The sequence below is a fragment of the Eucyclogobius newberryi genome, unplaced genomic scaffold, assembly GCF_026437365.1.
Source record: "Eucyclogobius newberryi isolate DKJ021-1_F unplaced genomic scaffold, fEucNew1.0.hap1 SCAF_8, whole genome shotgun sequence".
NCBI classification, from domain to species: domain Eukaryota; kingdom Metazoa; phylum Chordata; class Actinopteri; order Gobiiformes; family Gobiidae; genus Eucyclogobius; species Eucyclogobius newberryi.
The window spans coordinates 31,984,060-32,008,445 of NW_027316500.1; the positions used below are offsets into that span (position 1 = coordinate 31,984,060).

At 46.4% G+C, this 24,386-nt stretch overlaps 1 protein-coding gene across 1 annotated transcript in view; it reads left to right on the top strand.

The window, feature by feature from the left end:
- Positions 1-22,528, top strand: part of LOC140351348 (ras and Rab interactor 2-like) — a 47,142-nt gene extending 24,614 nt beyond the window's left edge. The window contains exons 8-12 of the mRNA XM_072437155.1: positions 589-720; positions 19,851-20,159; positions 21,204-21,335; positions 21,441-21,604; positions 22,033-22,528. Coding sequence (XP_072293256.1) covers positions 589-720; positions 19,851-20,159; positions 21,204-21,335; positions 21,441-21,604; positions 22,033-22,443 — 1,148 coding nt within the window. The 3' untranslated portion in view covers positions 22,444-22,528. The remainder of the gene's footprint in view (positions 1-588; positions 721-19,850; positions 20,160-21,203; positions 21,336-21,440; positions 21,605-22,032) is intronic.
- The last annotated feature ends 1,858 nt before the right edge of the window (positions 22,529-24,386 follow it).

The window sequence follows — 24,386 nt, forward strand, 5'->3', positions numbered from 1 at the left end:
GAACAGTTTCTTTTGTATTAACAAAGAAACTTGAAGTTTATAATGGAATCTTGAATCCCTGGAGAGGTCGACGCCCAGGGCATTCAGATGATAATCTGTTACACAGTGAAGAAAGTGTGAGCCAGGGACAATAGGAGGCTGATAGCCCATTAAAGGGCTGATAGAAAACAGAGGTTTAGTTCTTGGTGAAACCAATAACACCTTTTTATCAGGAGGTCCTGCCCGGTGGGATAAATATCCGAGTTCCCGGTCTTGATTCGCGAGAGTGGCAACGTTGAGAATGACTCAATCTGAACAAAGGAACATCAAGTTTAGTGTCACTGTTTTGTAAATTAACTCATTAACTTAGAGATTCAATAATGCCCAGAGTCTTAGGAAGAAATATATAAAAATTATTGTCCACGAAGTTATAATTCAGCTTTTGTTTTCCATTGCCGTAATAAAAAATATATTAAAAACTTGAATAAACATTTATTTTAGGGTTCAGGAACATCTTCTAATCACAAACTCATTAACATTTGACCCGGTTCCATTCCGTCCGTCTTTGACCTTGACCTTGACCCTCACGGTGCTGGTCTTGTGCTGCAGGTCTGGGCTTCGATTCGGGCTCCGAGCTGCTGCAGACGGTCAGACAGTTCCTGACCCAGATGAAGAGTTACCTGAGGCAAAGCTCTGAGCTGGAGCCCCCCATCGAGAGCTTCATCCCGGAGGACCAGATCGGTGAGTGAGGGCGACGCCCACCCGCCACGAACGAGGCGGTTTCCGAGGCGATGTCAGGTCATGTGTCGTTTTTCATGTTTGGTCCATTTTTACGGTAGATGAATTTAGACTGAAACAAGTTCATCGATTAATCGTTAGCGATGCGCAGATTAAAACACGGAGAAAAGAGTTTTGATTTCCAAAATAATTGTAGCCCTTTAGTATAGATGAGCATGGTTACTATGACAGCAGACAACAAAACAAACAAAACATTTTATCAAGACTTTTTTAAACTTATGTTCTAATCTTGAGTTTCGATCAATTTTTCCTATTTTAAAACAAATAAAAATGCCCTTTAACAGTCAGGTTTTGTTTCAGGTCGTTAGCAGCTAATGCTAACGCTAGTGGCTATGCTAATAAACGTTAGCCTACAGCAGACAGTTTTAAGGAGCCTCATTTCCAACTGTCCAGGTGTTATATTTAGGATCAGACACAAAGCTTTGAGGGCGTGTTCGGTGCAGAGGGCGTGTTCGGTGCAGAGGGCGTGTTCGGTGCAGAGGGCGTGTTCGGTGCAGAGGGCGTTGTCCGGTGCAGAGGGTGTGTTCGGTGCAGAGGTCGTGTTCGGTGCAGAGGTCGTGTACGGTGCAGAGGTCGTGTTCGGTGCAGAGGTCGTGTTCGGTGCAGAGGGCGTGTCCGGTGCAGAGGGCGTGTCCGGTGCAGAGGGCGTGTTCGGTGCAGAGGGCGTGTTCGGTGCAGAGGGCGTGTTCGGTGCAGAGGGCGTGTCCGGTGCAGAGGGCGTGTCCGGTGCAGAGGGCGGCGTGTCCGGTGCAGAGGGCGGCATGTCCGGTGCAGAGGGCGGCGTGTCCGGTGCAGGCGGCGTGTCCGGTGCAGAGGGCGTGTCCGGTGCAGAGGGCGTGTCCGGTGCAGAGGGCGTGTCCGGTGCATGTGATTGAAAGCGATGAATAGAAATGGTTTAGTTTCTGAGCAGATCCAAACTTGAATCCGATATAACTTTGGGAGTAACGCGCTCGACTATGCGATTCTTGACCATGAGGCGTGACCGGACAGTTCGACCTCTGACCTCAGCGCGAGCCTTAATCACAGTAATCATGTGCATCACTCTGACATCACCGCCGCTCGGCACGATTCAGAGTCTTTTATGTGAACGCAAGTGGAAATTGTGTCAGAAGGATGTGAGCGCGGCGTGCAGCGGCGGCACATTCACTTCCACGTTTGACTAAATATAAACTCACGTGGATTCAGGACGCCGAGCGGGACTGTGGCCTTAAAGCGCCCCCTACAGGTTGACTCATTCAGACTCATTGAACTAGAATGAGTTCAGTTTTGTATATTTAAAATGATGCTACAACTTATAAAAATGTTACCACAGAAGAGCACATTTTTTTAGGTTTATAAACTTTCTGTTTGTAATTGATGACATCACAATAGGAAATTACCCAGCAAACACTGGGCCAAAACTCATCTAATGTCACTATCCTTTTTATTCGACAAATAAAAATATATGAGAGCGACTTTATTTTGTTGAATTAACGTTTAGAGGGTGAAAAAAGACTTTGACTGGAATGAGTCTCCCTGGTGTGATGTCACTTCCTGTCGTTTTTTGAACTGGCCCTGAGTCTCCACACGACGGCGTTAAAAACATTTTCAAATGTATTAAACCATCACGAGGTTCTGTATCTGCCTTTACTGCGGCGCTGCGGCCAGAGCTCTGTCTGACCCGGAGCTGGACGTAAACAAAAGTGTGAATGAGACAGGAAGTAGAGGAGGCTCGTCCCCGAATCACTAGTCCTGATTGGACGAGACGGTCATAAAGATGCGAGTGAGGCGAGTTTGGCAAAAGTTCAGCCGCATCTGTGTTTGAGAGAGAAGAGAGAGAGAGAGAGAGAGGGGGGGAGGGGGAGGGAGAGGGAGAGAGAGAGAGGGGGGTCGAACGAGAGGACAGAGGAAGAGAGAGAGGAAGAGCTTTACTATTGAGCAACACGAGTAACAACAACACTTTCTTAGAAAAGCAAGAACTTAGAGTTTTACGATCAAAACAAAAGGTGTTGCCAAATAAAAAAATGCTTGTTACGTCGTTGTTGTTGTTGTTGTGCTCGGGCCTCAGCTGTGTTGTTGTTGTTGTTGTGCTCGGGCCTCAGCTGTGTTGTTGTTGTTGTTGTGCTCGGGCCTCAGCTGTGTTGTTGTTGTTGTTGTGCTCGGGCCTCAGCTGTGTTGTTGTTGTTGTTGTGCTCGGGCCTCAGCTGTGTTGTTGTTGTTGTTGTTGTGCTCGGGCCTCAGCTGTGTTGTTGTTGTTGTTGTGCTCGGGCCTCAGCTGTGTTGTTGTTGTTGTTGTGCTCGGGCCTCAGCTGTGTTGTTGTTGTTGTTGTGCTCGGGCCTCAGCTGTGTTGTTGTTGTTGTTGTGCTCGGGCCTCAGCTGTGTTGTTGTTGTTGTTGTGCTCGGGCCTCAGCTGTGTTGTTGTTGTTGTTGTGCTCGGGCCTCAGCTGTGTTGTTGTTGTTGTTGTGCTCGGGCCTCAGCTGTGTTGTTGTTGTTGTTGTGCTCGGGCCTCAGCTGTGTTGTTGTTGTTGTTGTGCTCGGGCCTCAGCTGTGTTGTTGTTGTGCTCGGGCCTCAACTGTGTTGTTGTTGTTGTTGTTGTTGTGCTCGGGCCTCAGCTGTGTTCTGGAGGATGTTGGCGTGTGTAGGAGCTGAGGTCAGTGAATAACGCTCTGTTCCTCTCACTCACAAACACAAAGCTGTTCATTCAAGTCCGAGTCTGATTCATGGAGAAACCAGACACAACGGCTTCTACTACGACCAGTATCACGCCCAACAGAGTACTTCAGAGTACTTCAGAGTACTTCAGTGTCACGCTCAACAACCCGAGTACTTCTTCAGAGTCAGTATCACAACCCGAGTACTTCTTCAGAGTCACTATCACGCTCAGAGTACTTCTTCAGAGTCAGTATCACGCTCAGAGTACTTCTTCAGAGTCACTATCACGCTCAGAGTACTTCTTCAGAGTCAGTATCACGCTCAGAGTACTTCTTCAGAGTCACTATCACGCTCAGAGTACTTCTTCAGAGTCAGTATCACGCTCAGAGTACTTCTTCAGAGTCAGTATCACGCTCAGAGTACTTCTGGCAGAGAAGCAGAGCTGCTTGGAGAGGGTTATTTCTTCAACAAAAATACACCCAAGAGTCACTATGTGGCTCTTTAGTCTCACTATGTGGCTCTTTAGTCTCACTATGTGGCTCTTTAGTCTCACTATGTGGCTCTTTAGTCTCACTATGTGGCTCTCTTTAGTCTCACTATGTGGCTCTCTTTAGTCTCACTATGTGGCTCTCTTTAGTCTCACTATGTGGCTCTTTAGTCTCACTATGTGGCTCTTTAGTCTCACTATGTGACTCTTTAGTCTCACTATGTGACTCTTTAGTCTCACTATGTGGCTCTTTAGTCTCACTATGTGGCTCTATTTAGTCTCACTATGTGGCTCTTTAGTCTCACTATGTGGCTCTTTAGTCTCACTATGTGGCTCTTTAGTCTCACTATGTGGCTCTCTTTAGTCTCATTATGTGGCTCTTTAGTCTCACTATGTGGCTCTTTAGTCTCATTATGTGGCTCTTTAGTCTCACTATGTGGCTCTTTAGTCTCACTATGTGGCTCTTTAGTCTCACTATGTGGCTCTCTTTAGTCTCACTATGTGGCTCTCTTTAGTCTCACTATGTGGCTCTTTAGTCTCACTATGTGGCTCTTTAGTCTCACTATGTGGCTCTCTAGTCTCACTATGTGGCTCTTTAGTCTCACTATGTGGCTCTTTAGTCTCACTATGTGGCTCTCTTTAGTCTCACTATGTGGCTCTTTAGTCTCATTATGTGGCTCTTTAGTCTCATTATGTGGCTCTTTAGTCTCACTATGTGGCTCTTTAGTCTCACTATGTGGCTCTTTAGTCTCACTATGTGGCTCTTTAGTCTCACTATGTGGCTCTCTTTAGTCTCACTATGTGGCTCTCTTTAGTCTCACTATCTGGCTCTCTTTAGTCTCACTATGTGGCTCTTTAGTCTCATTATGTGGCTCTTTAGTCTCACTATGTGGCTCTTTAGTCTCACTATGTGGCTCTTTAGTCTCATTATGTGGCTCTTTAGTCTCACTATGTGGCTCTTTAGTCTCATTATGTGGCTCTCTTTAGTCTCACTATGTGGCTCTCTTTAGTCTCATTATGTGGCTCTCTTTAGTCTCACTATGTGGCGCTCTCTTTAGTCTCACTATGTGGCTCTCTTTAGTCTCACTATGTGGCTCTTTAGTCCCACTATGTGGCTCTTTAGTCTCACTATGTGGCTCTTTAGTCTCACTATGTGGCTCTTTAGTCTCACTATGTGGCTCTCTTTAGTCTCACTATGTGGCTCTTTAGTCTCACTATGTGGCTCTTTAGTCCCACTATGTGGCTCTTTAGTCTCACTATGTGGCTCTCTTTAGTCTCACTATGTGGCTCTCTAGTCTCACTATGTGGCTCTTTAGTCTCACTATGTGGCTCTCTTTAGTCTCACTATGTGGCTCTCTTTAGTCTCACTATGTGGCTCTTTAGTCTCATTATGTGGCTCTCTTTAGTCTCACTATGTGGCTCTCTTTAGTCTCATTATGTGGCTCTTTAGTCTCACTATGTGGCTCTTTAGTCTCACTATGTGGCTATCTTTAGTCTCACTATGTGGCTCTCTTTAGTCTCACTATGTGGCTCTTTAGTCTCACTATGTGGCTCTTTAGTCTCACTATGTGGCTCTCTTTAGTCTCACTATGTGGCTCTTTAGTCTCACTATGTGGCTCTTTAGTCTCACTATGTGGCTCTCTTTAGTCTCACTATGTGGCTCTCTTTAGTCTCATTATGTGGCTCTTTAGTCTCACTATGTGGCTCTTTAGTCTCACTATGTGGCTCTTTAGTCTCACTATGTGGCTATCTTTAGTCTCACTATGTGGCTCTCTTTAGTCTCACTATGTGGCTATCTTTAGTCTCACTATGTGGCTCTCTTTAGTCTCACTATGTGGCTATCTTTAGTCTCACTATGTGGCTCTCTTTAGTCTCACTATGTGGCTCTCTTTAGTCTCACTATGTGGCTATCTTTAGTCTCACTATGTGGCTCTCTTTAGTCTCACTATGTGGCTCTTTAGTCTCACTATGTGGCTCTTTAGTCTCACTATGTGGCTATCTTTAGTCTCACTATGTGGCTCTCTTTAGTCTCACTATGTGGCTCTTTAGTCTCACTATGTGGCTCTCTTTAGTCCCACTATGTAGCTCTTTACACCTTTCCTCACGTCATTAGACAGAGTAAACTACATTGCTCTGTTTTTGTGTCGCTTCATGTCTTTAGGATGAACCAGTTTCCAAAGTGTTTTCTGGTTTAAAATAAACCGGGATTTCGGAGGGAGAGTTCATCAAACTGTGAATGAAGCTAAACGTGTTTGTGACGAGGAACGGAGCGAGAATGTGGTTAAGATAAGATAAGATATTCCTTTATTGTCCCACATGGGGAAATTTCATTGGTGCAACGCAGGTAGATACAGAGGCAGATACAGAAGAAAAGAACAGATCACTTATAGGAAGTCTGAAAAACACTTTCAGTAGAAGATCTCCTATAAACAAAAACTCCCATAGACAAATAAATAAATACATAAATACCATTGCATGTGATCACGACAGTAATTGCACAATGTATATGTGTCACGACAGCACATAGATTGCACATGAATTTCACAGTAATTGCACATATGACAGAATTGCACATCAGTATTAGGTTAGGTCAGTATTGCGAGTGTTCAGTACTAACAGTTTTTGTTATAAAGTCTGACAGCAGCAGGAAGGAAAGACCTATGGAACCTTTCCTTCACACAGCGAGGGTGGATCAGTCTGTCACTGAAGCTGCTCTCCAGAGCGGACAGAGTGTCCTGCAGGGGGTGACACTCATGGTCCAGCATAGATGTGAATCTAGCCAGGACCCTCCTGTCCCCCACCTCCTGCACCGAGTCCAGAGCACAGCCCAGGACGGAGCTGGACTTCTTGATGACTCTGTCCAGCCTCTTCCTCTCCCTCTCTGTGATGCTGCTGCTCCAGCAGGCCACACCATACAGGAGGGCCGATGCCACCACAGAGTCGTAGAAGGTCTTCAGGAGTGGCCCTGTCACTCCAAAAGACCTGAGTCTCCTCAGGAGGTAGAGCCGACTCTGGCTCTTCCTGTACAGTGCGTCTGTGTTATGAGTCCAGTCCAGTTTGTGGTTCAGATGAACACCCAGGTACTTGTATGAGTCCACTCTCTCAATGTCCCGTCCCTGGATGTTCACTGGTGAGGGGGCAGTGGGGTGGCGTCTGCGGAAATCCACCACCATCTCCTTGGTCTTCCCCGCGTTGATGAGGAGGTGGTTCCGCTGACACCAGTCCACAAAGTCCTGCGCCAGTCCTCTGTACTCCGCGTCATCGTCGTCCGTGATGAGTCCGATGATGGCAGAGTCGTCAGAGAACTTCTGCAGGACACAGCTGTCCGTGTCATGTCTGAAGTCTGCAGTGTAAAGAGTGAAGAGAAAGGGCGCGAGGACAGTGCCCTGGGGTGCCCCCACACTGCAGGTCCGAGTGTCAGACACACAGTTCCGGGCTCTAACAAACTGGGGTTGGTCTGTGAGGTAGTCCAGGATCCACTCTGCCAGGTCATACTCCACACCAGCCGTCTCCAGCTTGTCCCTCAGGAGCAGCGGCTGGATGGTGTTGAAGGCGCTGGAAAGATCGAAGAACAGAATCCTCACAGAGCTGCCAGGCTTTTCCAGGTGAGAGAGAGAGCGGTGCAGCAGGGAGATGACGGCGTCCTCCACTCCGACGCCAGACCGATATGCAAACTGCAGCGGGTCCATGGCTGAGCTCACGGTGGAGCGGAGGTGGTCCAGGACTAGCCGCTCCAGTGTCTTCATCAGGTGGGACGTGAGAGCCACTGGCCTGAAGCTGTTGAGGTCTTTGGGGCGCGGTGTCTTAGGCACAGGTACCAGACAGGAGGTCTTCCAGACCTGTGGTACCAGCCTCAGCTTCAGGCTCATGTTGAAGACATGCTCCATAACTCCACACAGTTCATCTGCGCAGGACTTAAGGAGCCTGGGGCTGATGCCATCAGGTCCTGCTGCCTTCCTCACTTTAATCCTCTTCAGCTCACTCCTCACCTGTGCTGCTGTGACAGTCAGTGGTTGGCAGGGGAATGTGTGCTGGGGGGATGGGTGAGTCCAGGTGAAGTGGGGAGCTGATGGTCCGGGGCAGATAAGCGAAGAGGAACAGATGCAGGGCATTGTCCAGCTGTGGAAGAGGGAGCATGCAGCTGTGCAAGGGGAGGGGCGGGTGACCGATCAAACCTCAAGAAGTGAGCATTTAAATCATTCACCCACTGTAGATCCCCCTCTGTCTGGGCAGGGGGGATTTTGAAGCCCGAGATGGTTTTCAGGCTCCTCCACACTCCCTGAATGTTCTTTTGCTGCAGCTGCTCCTCCATCCTCCTCTTGTAGCCGGCCTCAGCCTGCCTGATCTTCCTCCTCAGCTCCTTCTGCACAGTCCTCAGCTCCTCCTTGTTCCCTGACCTGAAGGCTCTCTTCTTCTCCTTCAGCAGAGCATTCAGTTCACGGTTAATCCATGGCTTGTTGTTTGGAAAACACCGCACCGTCCGGGAGGGAACAATGTTGTCAAAACAGAAGTTGATGTAGTCCGTGATGCACTCTGTGATGGTGTTGATGTCCTCCCCATGTGGGTCATAAAGCTGAGTCCAGACAGTGGTGCTGAAGCAGTCCCTCAGAGCCTCCTCGCTCTCAGCAGACCACATCCTCACCTCACGGGACACCACAGGCTGCCTGCGCACGATGGGTTCATACACAGGCCTCAGATGTACAAGGTTGTGGTCCGAGCTGCCCAGGGGAGGGAGGGGGGAAGAAGAATAAGCCTCCTTGGTGTTGGCAAAAAACAAGTCCAATGTTCTATTCTCTCTGGTGGGGCAGGTAACATACTGGGTGTATGTTGGTAGAACAGAAGAGGGAGAAGCGTGGTTAAAGTCACCAGAGATGAGGAAGAGAGCCTGTGGATGCTGTGTTTGCAGCCTACAAGTGCAGGAGAGCAGTGCTTCACAAGCATCTTCAGCATTGGCAGACGGGGCCACATAGACTGCGATCAAAATCACATGTGAGAACTCCCGGGGCAGATAATATGGCCTCATGCCAATAGCCAATAGTTCAATATCCCTGTTACATAGCTGCTCCTTCACTGTGCAGTGTTCGGGTTTGGACCAGCTCGTGTTCACATACACCGCCAGACCTCCACCTCTTTTCTTCCCGGATTCTCTCGTTCTGTCCGCCCGCAGCAGATGAAAATTGTCCAAACCTACAATAGAGACTGGCATTTCTGCTGTTAACCAGGTCTCTGTGAAAATCAAGACGCTGCTGTCCCTATAAATCCTCTGGGACCGCATGAGGCTCGCTATTTCCGTCATTTTATTTTGAAGGGACCTCACGTTACCCATGACTACGGCGGGAACCGACTTCCTGTTTGTCCCTCTCTTCTCTCGGAGTTTACGTCCAGCCCGTCTGCTTCGTTGCGTTTTCCTTAGGATGTCCGCCGGGATAACGTGACGATCTCCGGGTAAGACGACTGTTCTCCGCAGTTTCATGAGTTCCTCCTTTGTGTAAACGCGGTACGGCGCCGGGCGGGGGGCGGGGCCGGAGCCGGGGGACTCAGAGCCAAGACACATCGCAACGACACGACGAAAACACTCAATCCAGCCGAATAAAGTCAAAACAAGTTAATTTAAAGCGATTCCAGTGCGTGTCCCGATCGTTCGTGAAGTTCCTCTTTCATATAAACGTGTATATAAACGTGTACCGACGACACGCCGTACTTTAGCGCGGCCGGAGGGCGCGGGGGGGGGGGGGGGGGGGGGGCTGGTGGGCTCGCTCGGAGCTAGCTCATGTCACAACAACACAACAAACGCAACGAAAAACGCTCAAATCCAGCCGAAAAAAGTCAAAAACAGTTGAATTAAAAAACTATTCCAGCGCGTGTCCCTATCGTACAGTAAAATAGAAAAAATATACTAACTATATTTACAAAATATAGGAGATAAAGCACAATAAGTGTGAGAAAGAAGAGAGAGCGTTTACACCGGGCTGCCAGCTGTACCAGCGCCTTATGACGTATGCTGAACTGAAGTGTCAGTTCAGCATGATACACGTCGACTTTCAATCTGAAGGCACTGGCCCGGGAAACCAGCAGCTGCTAAAGATGGCGACTCTGATTGGTTTGTGATGGACGGGCTTTTATAATCCCGTCCTGTAGACTCCAGTGAGACTCCAGTGAGTCTACAGTGAGACTCCAGTGAGTCTACAGTGAGACTCCAGTGAGTCTACAGTGAGACTCCAGTGAGTCTAGAGTCTACAGTGAGACTCCAGTGAGTCTACAGTGAGACTCCAGTGAGTCTACAGTGAGTCTACAGTGAGTCTACAGTGAGTCTACAGTGAGACTCCAGTGAGTCTACAGTGAGTCTACAGTGAGTCTACAGTGAGACTCCAGTGAGACTCCAGTGAGACTCCAGTGAGTCTACAGTGAGACTCCAGTGAGACTCCAGTGAGTCTACAGTGAGACTCCAGTGAGACTCCAGTGAGTCTACAGTGAGTCTACAGTGAGTCTACAGTGAGACTCCAGTGAGTCTACAGTGAGTCTCCAGTGAGACTCCAGTGACACTCCAGTGAGTCTACAGTGAGACTCCAGTGAGTCTACAGTGAGTCTACAGTGAGTCTACAGTGAGACTCCAGTGAGTCTAGAGTCTACAGTGAGACTCCAGTGAGACTCCAGTGAGACTCCAGTGAGACTCCAGTGAGACTCCAGTGAGTCTACAGTGAGTCTACAGTGAGTCTACAGTGAGACTCCAGTGAGACTCCAGTGAGACTCCAGTGAGACTCCAGTGAGACTCCAGTGAGTCTACAGTGAGTCTACAGTGAGTCTACAGTGAGTCTACAGTGAGACTCCAGTGAGACTCCAGTGAGACTCCAGTGAGACTCCAGTGAGTCTACAGTGAGACTACAGTCTACAGCTCTTATCTGAACACGGATATTTTAAACTCTATTATCTCTGACGTGACAGACGAGACTGATGGCGAGTTCAGTTCAACCGGAAGAACAACTCTTCCTGTTACAGACTCCGGATCAGAACCGGCTCCATGTGAAACGGGCCGTGCATTTCATCGAGTACCGCAACATGTGGCAAACGCACGGGAACGCCACTAATACATGTCGCAACTACTTTTAGAATCTAATAAGTACAAATACATAAAAAGGTAACGACAAAAACCCACTAATGATCAGAATGTTAAAGTGGGCTTGAGACGCTCCAGCGTGGGCCGTTTTGAACCGTCCAATCAGGTTAATTTGGTCTTTTTTCCGACCACAAGAGAACGAATGATGCGTCAAAGCGTCATGTTTGTTCTGTTCCTGTTTGTGGAGGATATTAGTGCTTTTCCCGACTCTGGAACTCTAAAATTCCATATTTCTGTCATTCGGAAACTCGGGCAACATTCCAGAACTCTAGAGTTGATCAGAGTCGGACGATCCGACATGTCTGTGTCCTGCGTTTGGACAAAACGTCCAACAGGCAAAATATTGATAGTTCTTGTACTGTTTTATCTCTAGTTTCTCTCTTCTGCCCCCTGCTGTCACTTTCCCCTCGTTCATAAACTGTAATCCACGTTGTTTGTCCGATTTGACACTGGGACACAAATACTTAAAGCAAAAGGACGAGGGCGGCGGGATGCGTGAGGGCGGCGGGACGAGGACGCGTGAGGGCGGCGGGACGAGGACGCGTGAGGGCGGTGGGACGCGTGAGGGCGGCGGGACGCGTGAGGGCGGCGGGACGAGGACGCGCGAGGGCGGCGGGACGAGGATGCGCGAGGGCGGCGGGACGAGGATGCGCGAGGGCGGCGGGACGAGGACGCGCGAGGGCGGCGGGACGGGCACTTGTGAGGGCGGCGGGACGGGGACGCGTGAGGGCATCTGACACTAACAAAAGAAACAGCAGATATACCGTTTTCGGGCCGTTTCTAACAGTCTTTTAATGTTGAGCTTTGACTCTTTTACTAGCGAAGATTTAAGGACTTAAAAATATAGGCAGAATATGACGAGGAGGAGGATGACTAAAGGAGCGGCTAAAGGAGCGGCTAAAGGAGCGGCTAAAGGAGCGGCTAAAGGAGCGGCTAAAGGAGCGGCTAAAGGAGCGGCTAAAGGAGCGGCTAAAGGAGCGGCTAAAGGAGCGGCTAAAGGAGCGGTTAAAGGAGCGGCTAAAGGAGCGGCTAAAGGAGCGGAGCGGCTAAAGGAGCGGCTAAGGGAGCGGCTAAGGGAGCGGCTAAGGGAGCGGCTAAGGGAGCGACTAAAGGGGCGGCTAAAGGGGCGGCTAAAGGAGCGGCTAAAGGAGCGACTAAAGGAGCTAAAGGAGCTAAAGGAGCGGAGCGGCTAAAGGGGCGACTAAAGGGGCGGCTAAAGGGGCGACTAAAGGAGCGGCTAAAGGGGCGGCTAAAGGAGCGGCTAAAGGGGCGGCTAAAGGGGCGGCTAAAGGGGCGACTAAAGGAGCGGCTAAAGGAGCGGCTAAAGGAGCGACTAAAGGAGCTAAAGGAGCGGAGCCGCTAAAGGGGCGACTAAAGGGGCGACTAAAGGAGCGGGGCGGCTAAATGAGCGGCTAAAGGAGCGGAGCGGCTAAAGGAGCGACTAAAGGGGCGACTAAAGGAGCGGCTAAAGGAGCGGCTAAAGGAGCTAAAGGAGCGGAGCGGCTAAAGGAGCAGCTAAAGGAGCGGCTAAAGGAGCTAAAGGAGCGGAGCGGCTAAAGGAGCGACTAAAGGGGCGACTAAAGGAGCGGAGCGGCTAAAGGGGCGACTAAAGGAGCGACTAAAGGAGCTAAAGGAGCTAAAGGAGCGACTAAAGGAGCAACTAAAGGAGCGACTAAAGGAGCGACTAAAGGAGCTAAAGGAGCGACTAAAGGAGCGTGAATAAAGCCTCATAAAACACTGATACAACAACGTGCGATGGTGAAAAGAACGTGTTGCACAATGTGTCCTTTAAAACCATTACAACACAAACATGAGGCTCCTTCTGCTTTCTCATTGGCCATTATAAAGCTTTTGTAAATAGTAATATTCTCTAATCGTGCTTCCCAGCAGGCGCCGTCTTGCCTTTGTAACTCCGCCCACACCTGGCAAAGTAAACACACTCAATTCAAAGAAATAAACTCAAAAAAACATTGAAATCGTCTCAATTTTCATCATATTTAGGTCGAGTTTGTGTAAATATTGCCAGCCCTTGTTCCAATAAAAGAAAAGTCTGATTTAAAGATGCAATAAGTGTCTTTTCTGGTCATATTTACGTCCACAAACTGTCTTTGGATTATTACTTTGTCTAGAGAGTTCCGCATTATTGCATTAAAATACATCTTCTTCTCATGTTTTACAACTTAAAATATCGTACGTTTCAGCCGGGCGTTCCCTCATCGTGATCGTGTGTTTTCGCTCCATCTGCTGCCAGCAGATGGAGCGAAGTTTTAAGTTTTAGACAATAAACATTTTCAATCTCTTTTTTAATTAAACATTGTGGTCTTATAGTAACCCTAGTTCTCATAAAGCTCAAGCTCATTGTTCAGGAAAGGTCACATTTTGTCCTGTACGTGTGTTTTTTTTTAGTATAGGTTTGGTATTTTTTGACACTTTTGACGACACGTTTAACCGAGCGTGAATCAAAAACTCGTTTCAAAGCTCCAAAAGTCCCGTTGACCTTGTGTGTGTCTAAAACGACGCTCGTTTCCTGCTCGTACTTTTGGCATTCGCTGCGTCTGTCGTTTGTGAACGTCGTTATCTTTTATCTCCGTGTAAACATGAAGACGTTTCCTGGACACGCTCGAGGTCAGCGCGCAGTAAACACGCCACACAACCAGGAAGTGAGCTAAACTTAGACTCGGCACAGATTTAACCTAACGGGAGAAACGTGGACGAGTGTTTTGACGAGCGTTTAAACGAGCGTTTAAACGTGGACGAGCGTTTAAACGTGGACGAGCGTTTAAACGTGGACGAGTGTCGAGCGTCGACTCATGACCAAACGACGGCAAAAAACTTTTCAAAAAATATTTCCCGGACAATAAGTCGCATTTTCATAGTTTATGTATGTCTTGGTATATACTTATATTTATACTTATACTTATATGCGACTTATATGTGATATTATTTGTTATTTTCACACTTGCAACATCATTTCATTCTCCAGTGCAACTTATATATGTTTATTTCTTTTCTAATATGCCTTTTTTGGCTGGTGCGACTTATACTCCAGAAAATATGGCAATTTCCCTTTGTTAACAACAACTTATAATATGTTCGTTAACACAAACAACCATCTATGAAAGCTTTTTGCATTCAGGTTTACTTCTTTACAGTATAGATTGAACTGAAATAAAAGTGTCTGTATGATTCATATTGTGACCTGAAGGATCATAATTATACATTTTATTCACCATTTTCACATCCTTCTAGATTCAATTGTATTCTATATTTTTAGATTATTTTGTATTTAATTTATTCCAAATGTTCTTGATATTTTTGATACATTTATCTTTGTATTTATTTTTCAACCATTTATTGATCTTTGAACACTTTGTGGATTCCATTCACTGTTTTTGTCCTTTGCTGCCTCACATTTATTTCCACATTATTATTATTATTATTAGGCCCGAGCCCCAGCAGGGCGGAGGGCCTATTGCTCCCGCAACGCTGCCGAAGGCAGCGTTGCAACTGTCCCCGTCGCCCCTGGCAAGTACAGTGAACTAGCCCATGCCGAAGGCATGGATCATGCATACTTACTCCTGCTATGACAGAAATAGTCAACAATGAGTGAATGGGCGTAGCCCATTCACTCATTGTTGACAACAGCAGCGCGAAGCGCTGCATTCCTCCAAAATCACTCCTGGCATCGTCCCGTCTGCTCAAATCAATGGAAGTCTATGAGGAGTGGGCGGGGCATCCCGACGGAATAGGGATTGACGAGCGCGTAAGCGCTCGTAATGATGATTCCACCCCATGGCGGCATCGGGAAGGCTTAGAGCTTTCAAACAATGTATAATTTGTTGTTATAGTGGAAACGGCTATATTGTTTTTGCTAAAAATATTATTATTTTTATTATTAGGCCCGAGCGCCACAAGCTGGCGAGAGGCCTATTAATCTCGTAAGGCCGTGCGAAGCACGGCTGCGAAAGTGCGCACGTAGTGCGCACAAAATCGAGCGCGAAGCGCTCGCCCACTTCCAAACACTCACTAACGCACTCCTCCACTCATGCACGCCCCGTGCATACTAATTAGTTGTAGGAAAATGGAACATTACCGTTGTAAACGGGCGAAGCCCGTGCAAAAGTTCGCACTAAACGAGCACTTTACATTGGGATGACGACCGCGAAGCGGTCGTCATCCCCATATAAAGCACTCATTTGCGCTAAGTAGCTCACGAATATGTTCCCCATCTCTTGCATGTTCCGTGCATATAAGCATGTAAGGCAAAAATTTAACATTATTACTGTATAGAGGGCCAAAAACACAAAGTGGGCGGAGCCCACTCAAAATTATCGAAAGTACCCGTCAGTGACCAGGGACCCACACCATGAGGTAGGAAAGCGCGAGCGCTTTCCGAAAATGTATAGTTTATGATATTTGAAAAATGGGAAACATTGTTTTCGCATCGGAATATTATTCTTTCTTTCTTTCTTCTTCTTCTTCTTCTTCTCGGGACCAACCCCCCTATTTTTCACCCAGTGAACATTGACGAAAAGTCACATAAATTTGCACGCCTCTAAAAATCGTGCCTCTCTACATTCTGGCTATTTCCCTTTTCTAAAATTAAAAAAATTGGCGCGTCAGCGCCCCCAAATGTACCAAAAATGCATTGAGAGATGGGAAATGACCCAAAAAAAATCTGATCGTAGAATCATGAAATTTGGCGCCGAGGTAGATGGTGACAAGAGAAGTAAAAAATATTATTACGGCAATGCCGTCCGCCCAACCAAATGTCGGCCATATTGCTTCAAAAATGGCTAAACATGACTTCGGAGTTTTTCCAAACGTCGTACTTTTACGAACTCCTCCCAGGGCGTTGGCCCTAAAAAGCTGAAATTTGGTGAAAATGCTACTGAGGAGTGGGACATCAAAAGTTATCCAAATTACATTGATACCTCTCACGGTCTCGGTGCGGCGAAGCCGCAAACTGTAGCTAGAATTTCAGAAATCTCCCATATTTAAAATTTCTGCCGTTTGCGCAGATAAAGTCCGAATTGCGTCAAATTAGAATCAGTTGTTAAACTCTTTGCCCTAAACCTACTTGAAGTGAAATAAATTCATTTGGCGCCACAGCGCCCCCTACAGATTTTATATGGAGGTTAAATGTTTAGTTTTGCGAAATTATATGAAATTTGACACACAACTCAATTTTAGCATCCCCATCAAAAAAGTCAATGACTCATGTCATAAGTGTTATGGCGTTGCCGTAACGATGACCGAAACCTTTCATGTTATTCCAATGGGGAAATCGCCAGAACATGTTTACACTTTAGACTTTCACAAACTCCTCCCAGGGCGTCAGCCCTATTAACCTGAAATTTGGTGAGACTCATCTTCAAGACCATCAAAAGTTATCCACATTTTCATTCAAAGAGTCACGGTGTCTGTGCGGCAAAGCCGCACATTTTGCCAAGAATTCAAAATAAAATTGCTTTTTGATGGTAAAACAAAGGGGAGAAGATGTGACAGCGTCACAGATTCAGCAGTAGGCGTAATAAAAGGACAATTGGGGCGCGTTAGCGCCCCCTCCTCTTGCGGCGTGGCGGCGGTGTGGCGGCGGCGTGGCGGCGGCGTGGCGAGGGCCGATCATTGCTGCTTGCGGCTATATTTATTTCTCTTGTTCTTCTTCAGCGCTTTGATCTCTAATTTGACCCCCTGAACATGCTCAAAAACTCACCAAACTTTGCCCAAAATTCAGAATCGGCGAAAAATTTTATTTTTTCTGGGCCATTTTTTTTTTTCGTTAAAAAATGGCGCGACAGCGCCACCGACAAAAGTCAAAATACATTGCGCCTATGGGAGACGCCCCGAGGTCAACTTTGGCGTAAAGCTACGAAATTCGGGACACGCATTCCTCTCGTGAGGACAAAGAAAAAAAATCATTGTGGCCACGCCCCCAGACTTACCCTATGGCCGCCATCTTCCTTTGAAAATGAAAACACGCTGTGTTAGCCATTTTGTTCACGTCAAACTTTGACGAACTCCTCCTAGGGCGTTTTGCCCACCAACTTCAAAATTGGCGTACGTCCTCTGGACAAGTGGGGCATCTAAAGTTATCCAATTTTTGGAGATACCTTTTACGGTCTGTGTGCGGCGCAGCCGCAAAGTTGGACAACTTATTTTGGAATATTGCAGGTCTAAAAATTGCTCCCATTTGATCAAAACCAGTCCGATTATGACCAAATTTGAATCAGTTGTTCAACTTTCTAGTTTGGACCAGTTTATGATGACAAAATTTAAATGGGCGCGATAGCGCCCCCTACAGAGTGACCTTTAAATTAACATTGAAGGTCAAAAATTAGTTTGACCAAAATGTTCTAAACTTTACCCAAAATTCTATTTTGGCGTCCCGATCAAAAAAGCCAATCAGACAAATGCCTTAATTTTTACGGCGTAGTCGTAGCGATGACATAAACTTCCCATGTTATCCCTATGGGAATACCGCTAAATCTCTCGAATATCAACATTTTTCTGTTTCACACTTTAACGAACTCCTCCTAGTGCGTTTTGCCCACCAACCCCAAAATCGGTGTACGTCCTCTAGACAAGTGGGGCATCTAAAGTTATCCACATTTTAAGGATAGCTTTTACGGTCTCTGTGCGACGGAGCCGCAAACGTTTCCCAGAATTCTGACTATTTGGCCTTCAGAGTGGCCTATAAGCAATAGAGTTTTTCCAAATGTCATGATATTTTGAACAAAATTCTAATTTGCCATCCTGATCATGAAAGTATGAGAGCCAAAGTCATATTTTGTACGGCGTAACCGTAGCGATGACAGAAACATCCCATGTTATCCTTATGGGAAAATCGTTGAATCGCTCAAATCACCACATTTTTACGCTTCACACTTTAACGAACTCCTCCTAGGGCGATTGTCCGATCAAGTTCATATTTGGAGAATATCATCTACACAAGCGGGGCATCAAAACGTATCCATATTTTGATTCTAAGTGCTACGGTCTCTGTGTGGCGGACCCGCAAATATATGTCAGAAATGGGAAAACAGCGAAATCTCTAAAATTACCACATTTTTACGCTTCACACTTTAACGAACTCCTCCCAGGGCGATTGCCCGATCAAGCTCATATTTGGGGAAAATCATCTACACAAACGGGGCATCAAAAGTTATCCATATTTTGATTTTAAGTGGTACGGTCTCTGTGCCATGGAGCTGCAAATATACTGTCACAAATGGGAAAAACGCCAAATCCTTGAAATGTTCACATTTACGCTTCACACTTTAACCAACTCCTCCTAGTGCGTTTGGCCCACCGATCTCAAAATCGGTGTACCTCCTCTATACAAGTGGGGCATCAAAAGTTATTCAAATTTTATGGATAACATTTACGGTCTCTGTGCAGCTGAGCCGCAAACTTTTCGCAGAATTTGGACTATTTGGCCTTCAGAGTGGCCTATAAACAAGAGTTTTTCCAAATGACATGACATTTTGCACACAATTCTCATTTGCCATCCCCAAAATAAAAGTATGGGAGCCAAAGTCATATTTGGTAAAGCGTAGCCGTAGCGATGACAGAAACATCCCATGTTATCCCTATGGGGAAACCGCAAAATCTCTAAAATGACCACATTTTTACGCTTCACACTTTAACAAACTCCTCCTAGGGCGAATACCCGATCAAGTTCATATTTGGGGAGAATCATCTACACAAGCGGAGCATCAAAAGTTATCCATATTTTGATTCCAAGTGTCACGGTCTCTGTGCGCTGGAGCTGCACATTTGACCGATATTTGTCTTCATTTGCACTGGTTAAGCACAGCATTGTACATGTCCAATGTGTCACTGTCTTAGTTCTTAGACAATTGCGTTAGCGCCATCTCTGTAAAATGCAGAGAGCAGAGTCGGAAGGCCGGCGGCCCGCGAGGGCCGTTGGATGCCGCTTGCGGCTTTAATTATTATTATTGTCTCACAAAAGCGTCCTTTAGATGTCGACCTCATTTGACCCTGAGATTGAAACTAACATCAGAGCCAGTTATACAATCATATGTAAACAATATTCACATGTGGTGTGGTTTCCCGACAGTGGAACGTGAATGTGGCTGAGCAGGTTAGACTTCATCACGACGAGTCAAGTTTGTGTGAGAAGCAGCTGCGAGTTACGGAAACTGTCTGAGAACCTGCCAAGATATTTCACCTGCCAAGATATTTCACCTGCCAAGATATTTCACCTGCCAAGATATTTCACCTGCCAAGATATTTCACCGGAGGTTCTAGTTTATTCACAACCTGCACTCGACTCAAAAGGAACGCTCATGCTTATCTGAGCCCCTTTGTGCCGTTTTTAGTCTGTGTTTGGAGGTAATATTGACTCAAAATGTCTCTACGTCCATTTTACGTAGAGATTGGATTGTTTTCTACAATTAAAAAGTAAAAAAACACAAAATAAACTGGCGTAAAGACGTGACTTGTGAGTGCGGCCCTGAAGATCAACCAGGGTGACTTTAATATTCATGTCAACGACCCATCGATCTGCACTACTGTCTGACCAACGGTACATTTTGTGTTTTTGCGCCAAAGTATTTGGACTAAAGTGATTTTGAAGCTGCTGCTCTTCGTGTTTGTGGCATAAAACATCTAAAACCTAAAACCATTGAAAATAGAATAACAACTTGAAGGAATTGAAAGGTTCTTGTCATATTCCGTCTGCATTTCCTTATTAAAGTTTGTAAAGACGACGACTGACATGGCTTTTCCCTCACGAATCCTCACAAAAACAGGGCTAATTTCACATCTAACGGTGCTTAATGTTGTCCTAACTCGTCTCCTCCTCCTTCGCAGACCATGTTTTGGAGAAGGCGATGCACAAGTGCGTCCTGAAGCCGCTGAAATGCGTGATAGCCGACGCCCTGCAGGGGTCCATGGTCCGCAGCGGCGCCTGGGCCGAGCTCAAAGACAACATGAACCTGGCCAAGACCAAGCCCCCCGCCGAGATGGGCGTGTCGGATGCCCTCCCGCCGGACGCCGTCGCCATAGAGAAGATCCGGCAGAAGTTCCTGGCCATGTGTAAACTGTACTCGCCCGAGAAGAAGGTGGTGCGGCTGCTGCAGGTGTGCAAGCTCGTCTACACCGTCATGGAGGACAACTCAGGTACGAGCGCCCGCGATCGCCACAGCTAACGTAACACTGCGCAAACGTGGCGCCGCGTTCAAACGTGACGCCGCGCGCAAACGTGACGCCGCTCGCAAACGTGACGCCGCGCGCAAACGTGGCGCCGCGCGCAAACGTGGCGCCGCGCTCAAACGTGGCGCCGCGTTCAAACGTGACGCCGCGCGCAAACGTGACGCCGCGCTCAAACGTGACGCCGCGCGCAAACGTGACGCCGCGCGCAAACGTGACGCCGCGCGCAAACTTAGCAGTGTGCAAACGTAGTAGTGCACGCAAACTATTCCGTCATTCAGGTGCGTATAACTGATGAGAATAGAGTGTTTATTCTTCCATTATTATTAGTAGTATTATCTTGTCTTACGCTAGCTGTTTTTTATTTATTTTATATATTATATATTATATTTTATTTATTTATTTGTTTTTTATTTCTTTCTTTATTATTTTTCCCCTCCATCCCTTGTTGGGAAATGGGAGGTTTTATTTATAGGAGATCTTCTACTGAAAGTGTTTTTCAGACTTCCTATAAGTGATCTGTTCTTCTGTATCTACCTGCGTTGCACCAATGAAATTCCCCCATGCGGGACAATAAAGGAATATCTTATCTTATCTTATCTTAAACGTAACGCACGTCGTAACGTCGCACGAGCGTAACGCTGTGCAAACTCGCTCAATTGCAACTTTGCATATTGAAATGAACTAAGAAAGTCGCTCCTTAAACTCCAGCCAACTCACTCTTATAATATTGTATATCCAAACAAAGAGGTATTCACCTTGTTCACTATCGCCCCGCCCTCATGCCCCGCCCTCATGCCCCGCCCTCATGCCGCGCCTTAAACTGCATCACTTCTTCTCCTCGTCCTAAATAAACATGACCTAATTAACTCTTGTCAATCATGAATTGACAGCTAAACTTCTGCCAAAATGTCATTAAAACATGATCCAAATCAAATAACTTTCCCTGAACAGGAACACCACGTACGGCCGGGTGTGTTTACGAGTCGGCTCACCTGTTGCTTGCATTTCCAGGCCGTTTGTTCGGGGCAGACGACTTCCTGCCCATGTTGACCTTCGTGTTGGCCCAGTGCGACCTGCCTCAGCTGGACAACGAGATCCTGTACATGATGGAGCTGCTGGACCCGGCGCTGCTCAGCGGAGAAGGTAAACCAAGCTAACATCAAGCTAACGAAGGCTAACGAAGGCTAACGAACTGTAACGATGATGACGAGGCCTTGTCTGACCGCTCGCTCGTCCTGTGCGTCTCAGGAGGATACTATCTGACCAGTGCGTACGGCGCCATGTCGCTCATCAAGAACTTCCAGGAGGAGCAGGCGGCGCGCGTCCTGAGCTCCCAAACACGAGACACGCTGCACCAGTGGCACCGCAGGAGGACGGTGCAGAGGACGACGCCCTCTATAGACGACTTCCAGGTGAGCGCAGCACTTTAGGACAGGTTCTGCTTCTGCAAACGAGGCGCAGCGTTCACCACCATCTCCTGAGACGCTGTGACGCGACTATAAGTGGCTCCAGCCAAAAAAATGCACAATGTAGAAGAAAAAAACATATTTAAGTCACACTGGAGTATGAAATGCGGTTGCGTGTGTGAAAATAACAAATAATATCACATATAAGTCGCTCCGGAGTATCAGTATAGAAGTATAAGTATAAATATGAGTATAAGTCGCATCCCGGCCAAAACTATGAAAAAAGGTGCAACTTATAGTCCAGAAAATACAGTAAGCAACTTTTATTATTATTATTATTATTATTATCATCATATCCATGGCTAACGTTAGCGACGCGCACTCGCACAACTCGACAGCACAAACATAATCTTCCTCTCGCCGTCTTTCCTCAGAACTACCTGCGAGTGGCGCTGCAGGAGCTGGACAGCGGCTGCACGGCCAAAACGCTGCCCGTGCGTCCCCAGGCCACGGCCGACGAGGTGTGCTCGCTCTGCGCCGCCAAGTTTTCCGTGGCGGAGCCGGAGAAGTACGGCCTCTTCCTGGTCACGGGGGGGAGTGGTCAGCAGCTGGCGCCCGACACGCACCCGCAGAAGATCAAGGCCGAGCTGCACAGCCGAGACCAGCCCGACACCTTTCACTTTGTGTACCGCCGGATGGACTTCAACGCCGCGTCCAACGGAGCCGACGGCGCTATGGATGCTAATGCTAACCCGACAACGACGATGCCTGACCACGAAAACAACCTGAGTCCAAGGTTAAGCCTAAGTGTGCCTCAAGGAAGCGTCCATTCTGTCTCAATCTGAGCCACTAACCAGGCTAACGGGGCTAACGATGCTAATGATGCTAATGCTAACCCGACAACAACAACGACACCTGACCATGAAAACAACCTGAGTCCAAGGTTAAGCCTAAGTGTGCCTCAAGGAAACATCCATTCTGTCTCAATCTGAGCTACTAATTATATGAAACGCCACATGTAACCAGGCTAACGAGGCTAATGATGCTAATGATGCTAATTCAGAAACAATACCCAACCAACAAAACATGAATCCAAGGTTAGGCTCAAATTTACCTCACGGAAACGACCATTCAGTCTCAATCTGAAGCACTGAATGTTTGAAACGCTGCATCTAACCAGGCTAACGAGGCTAATGATGCTAATGCTAACCCGACAATAACAATACCCAACAAACAAAACATTGATCCAAGGTTAAGCCCAAGTTTACCTCAAGAAAACATCAATTCTCCCTCAATCTGAGCCACAGAATAAATAAAATGCTACATCCAACGAGGCTAACGAGGCTAATGATGCTAACGCTAACCCAACAAAAACAAACAAAACATTAAGGCTGGACTTTGGAAACAAATGAAGCCTGTTTCATTGGACTAAGTTATCATTCTGTTTTATTTCAAGGACATTATTGGATAAACTCTTGAAAATGAGACATATATTTCTCAAACTTCATCAGAATCAGAATCGGATGTTTTTGAGGCACAAGATGCGTCAGCGTTTTGGAGAATCTCAACATCTCTGGACTTCAATCGTGCAGAATGTGCCACAAACTTCTGCTTTTTGTGTCTTTGCTCATGGAAACCGGAGTCAAACCCAAACAGATGAAGCGGAAGCAGCAAAAGAGAAGGAAACACCTTGTTTTTCCTGCATTTTTACAAACGCACGCAATGCTCCGGACTCTAAACAGACGTTGTCATGGAGACGCTGAACCAAACAGTTTCTGGTAAACTGTGGATATTCTTAGGAACGTGATAATGTTATAGTTTATTCTTCTTCTTCTGTGTTTTGTGAACGGCCAGTGAAGCTGCAGCGCCTTTGATTTGAGAAATATTCACAGAAACATGAATTCTGTCCCACGTTTGGTCCATTTAGATCAAGAAAATGTGATATAAATGTGCATTTTTATATTCAAATACAAAGCGTGTTCAAATGTTGAGCAGGATTTATAAACACTCCAAAGTAAAGTTAAAGTTCTTCTTCTTGTTCTGCCACAAAAGCGTCAAATCACAACGTTTAAGGATCTTTATGAAGACCATTTTTACTCTTTAAACATATTCAACACGTTTGACTTTTACAAATCAATATTTTTAATCATAAATGTTCAAACTAGAATGAGATTATTCAGTTTAAAATGCCATTTGATTTCTTTCAAAAGTAAAGGTTCTGGTGCTGTTTCTGTCGCAGGCGCCATTTTGAGGACTTTTCAGTGACAATTCACAAAAGTACTTTTTTTTTTTTAAATTACTGATATGACCTAATTATAATTTTTTGCTCTGAAATCCACAGATAAATGAATCAATAAATGACATTTTAATAATGAGTCCTGACAGATGAAAGTGTCAAATGTGACTTTAAAACCACTTTATTATTATTATCATTATCGTTATTATTCTCCTGTGAAATCTTCAGTGATCAGTCTTGGTTGAAAGCCCATGAAACACTGCCCTCAGGTGGACAGTCGCGGTACTGAAACTTCAGCCATATTGCACTTCTTTTACAAAAACGACACATTTTCCAGATCGTACAAACTGCAGCCTTGAAATACAAACAAAGTCTTGTGTATTCTGTGTTTCTTTGGTAATTTAATTCAGATAAACGAGTCGATGTTGCATGTTCTTGATCGTTGATCGTCACTGGTGATACTTTTATTATATTTTTCGGGGCATTTTTCTGACAGTTTTATATATTATTAATGTTCGGGCCTTTTAGCTGGTCTGAGGTCTGTGTATGAAA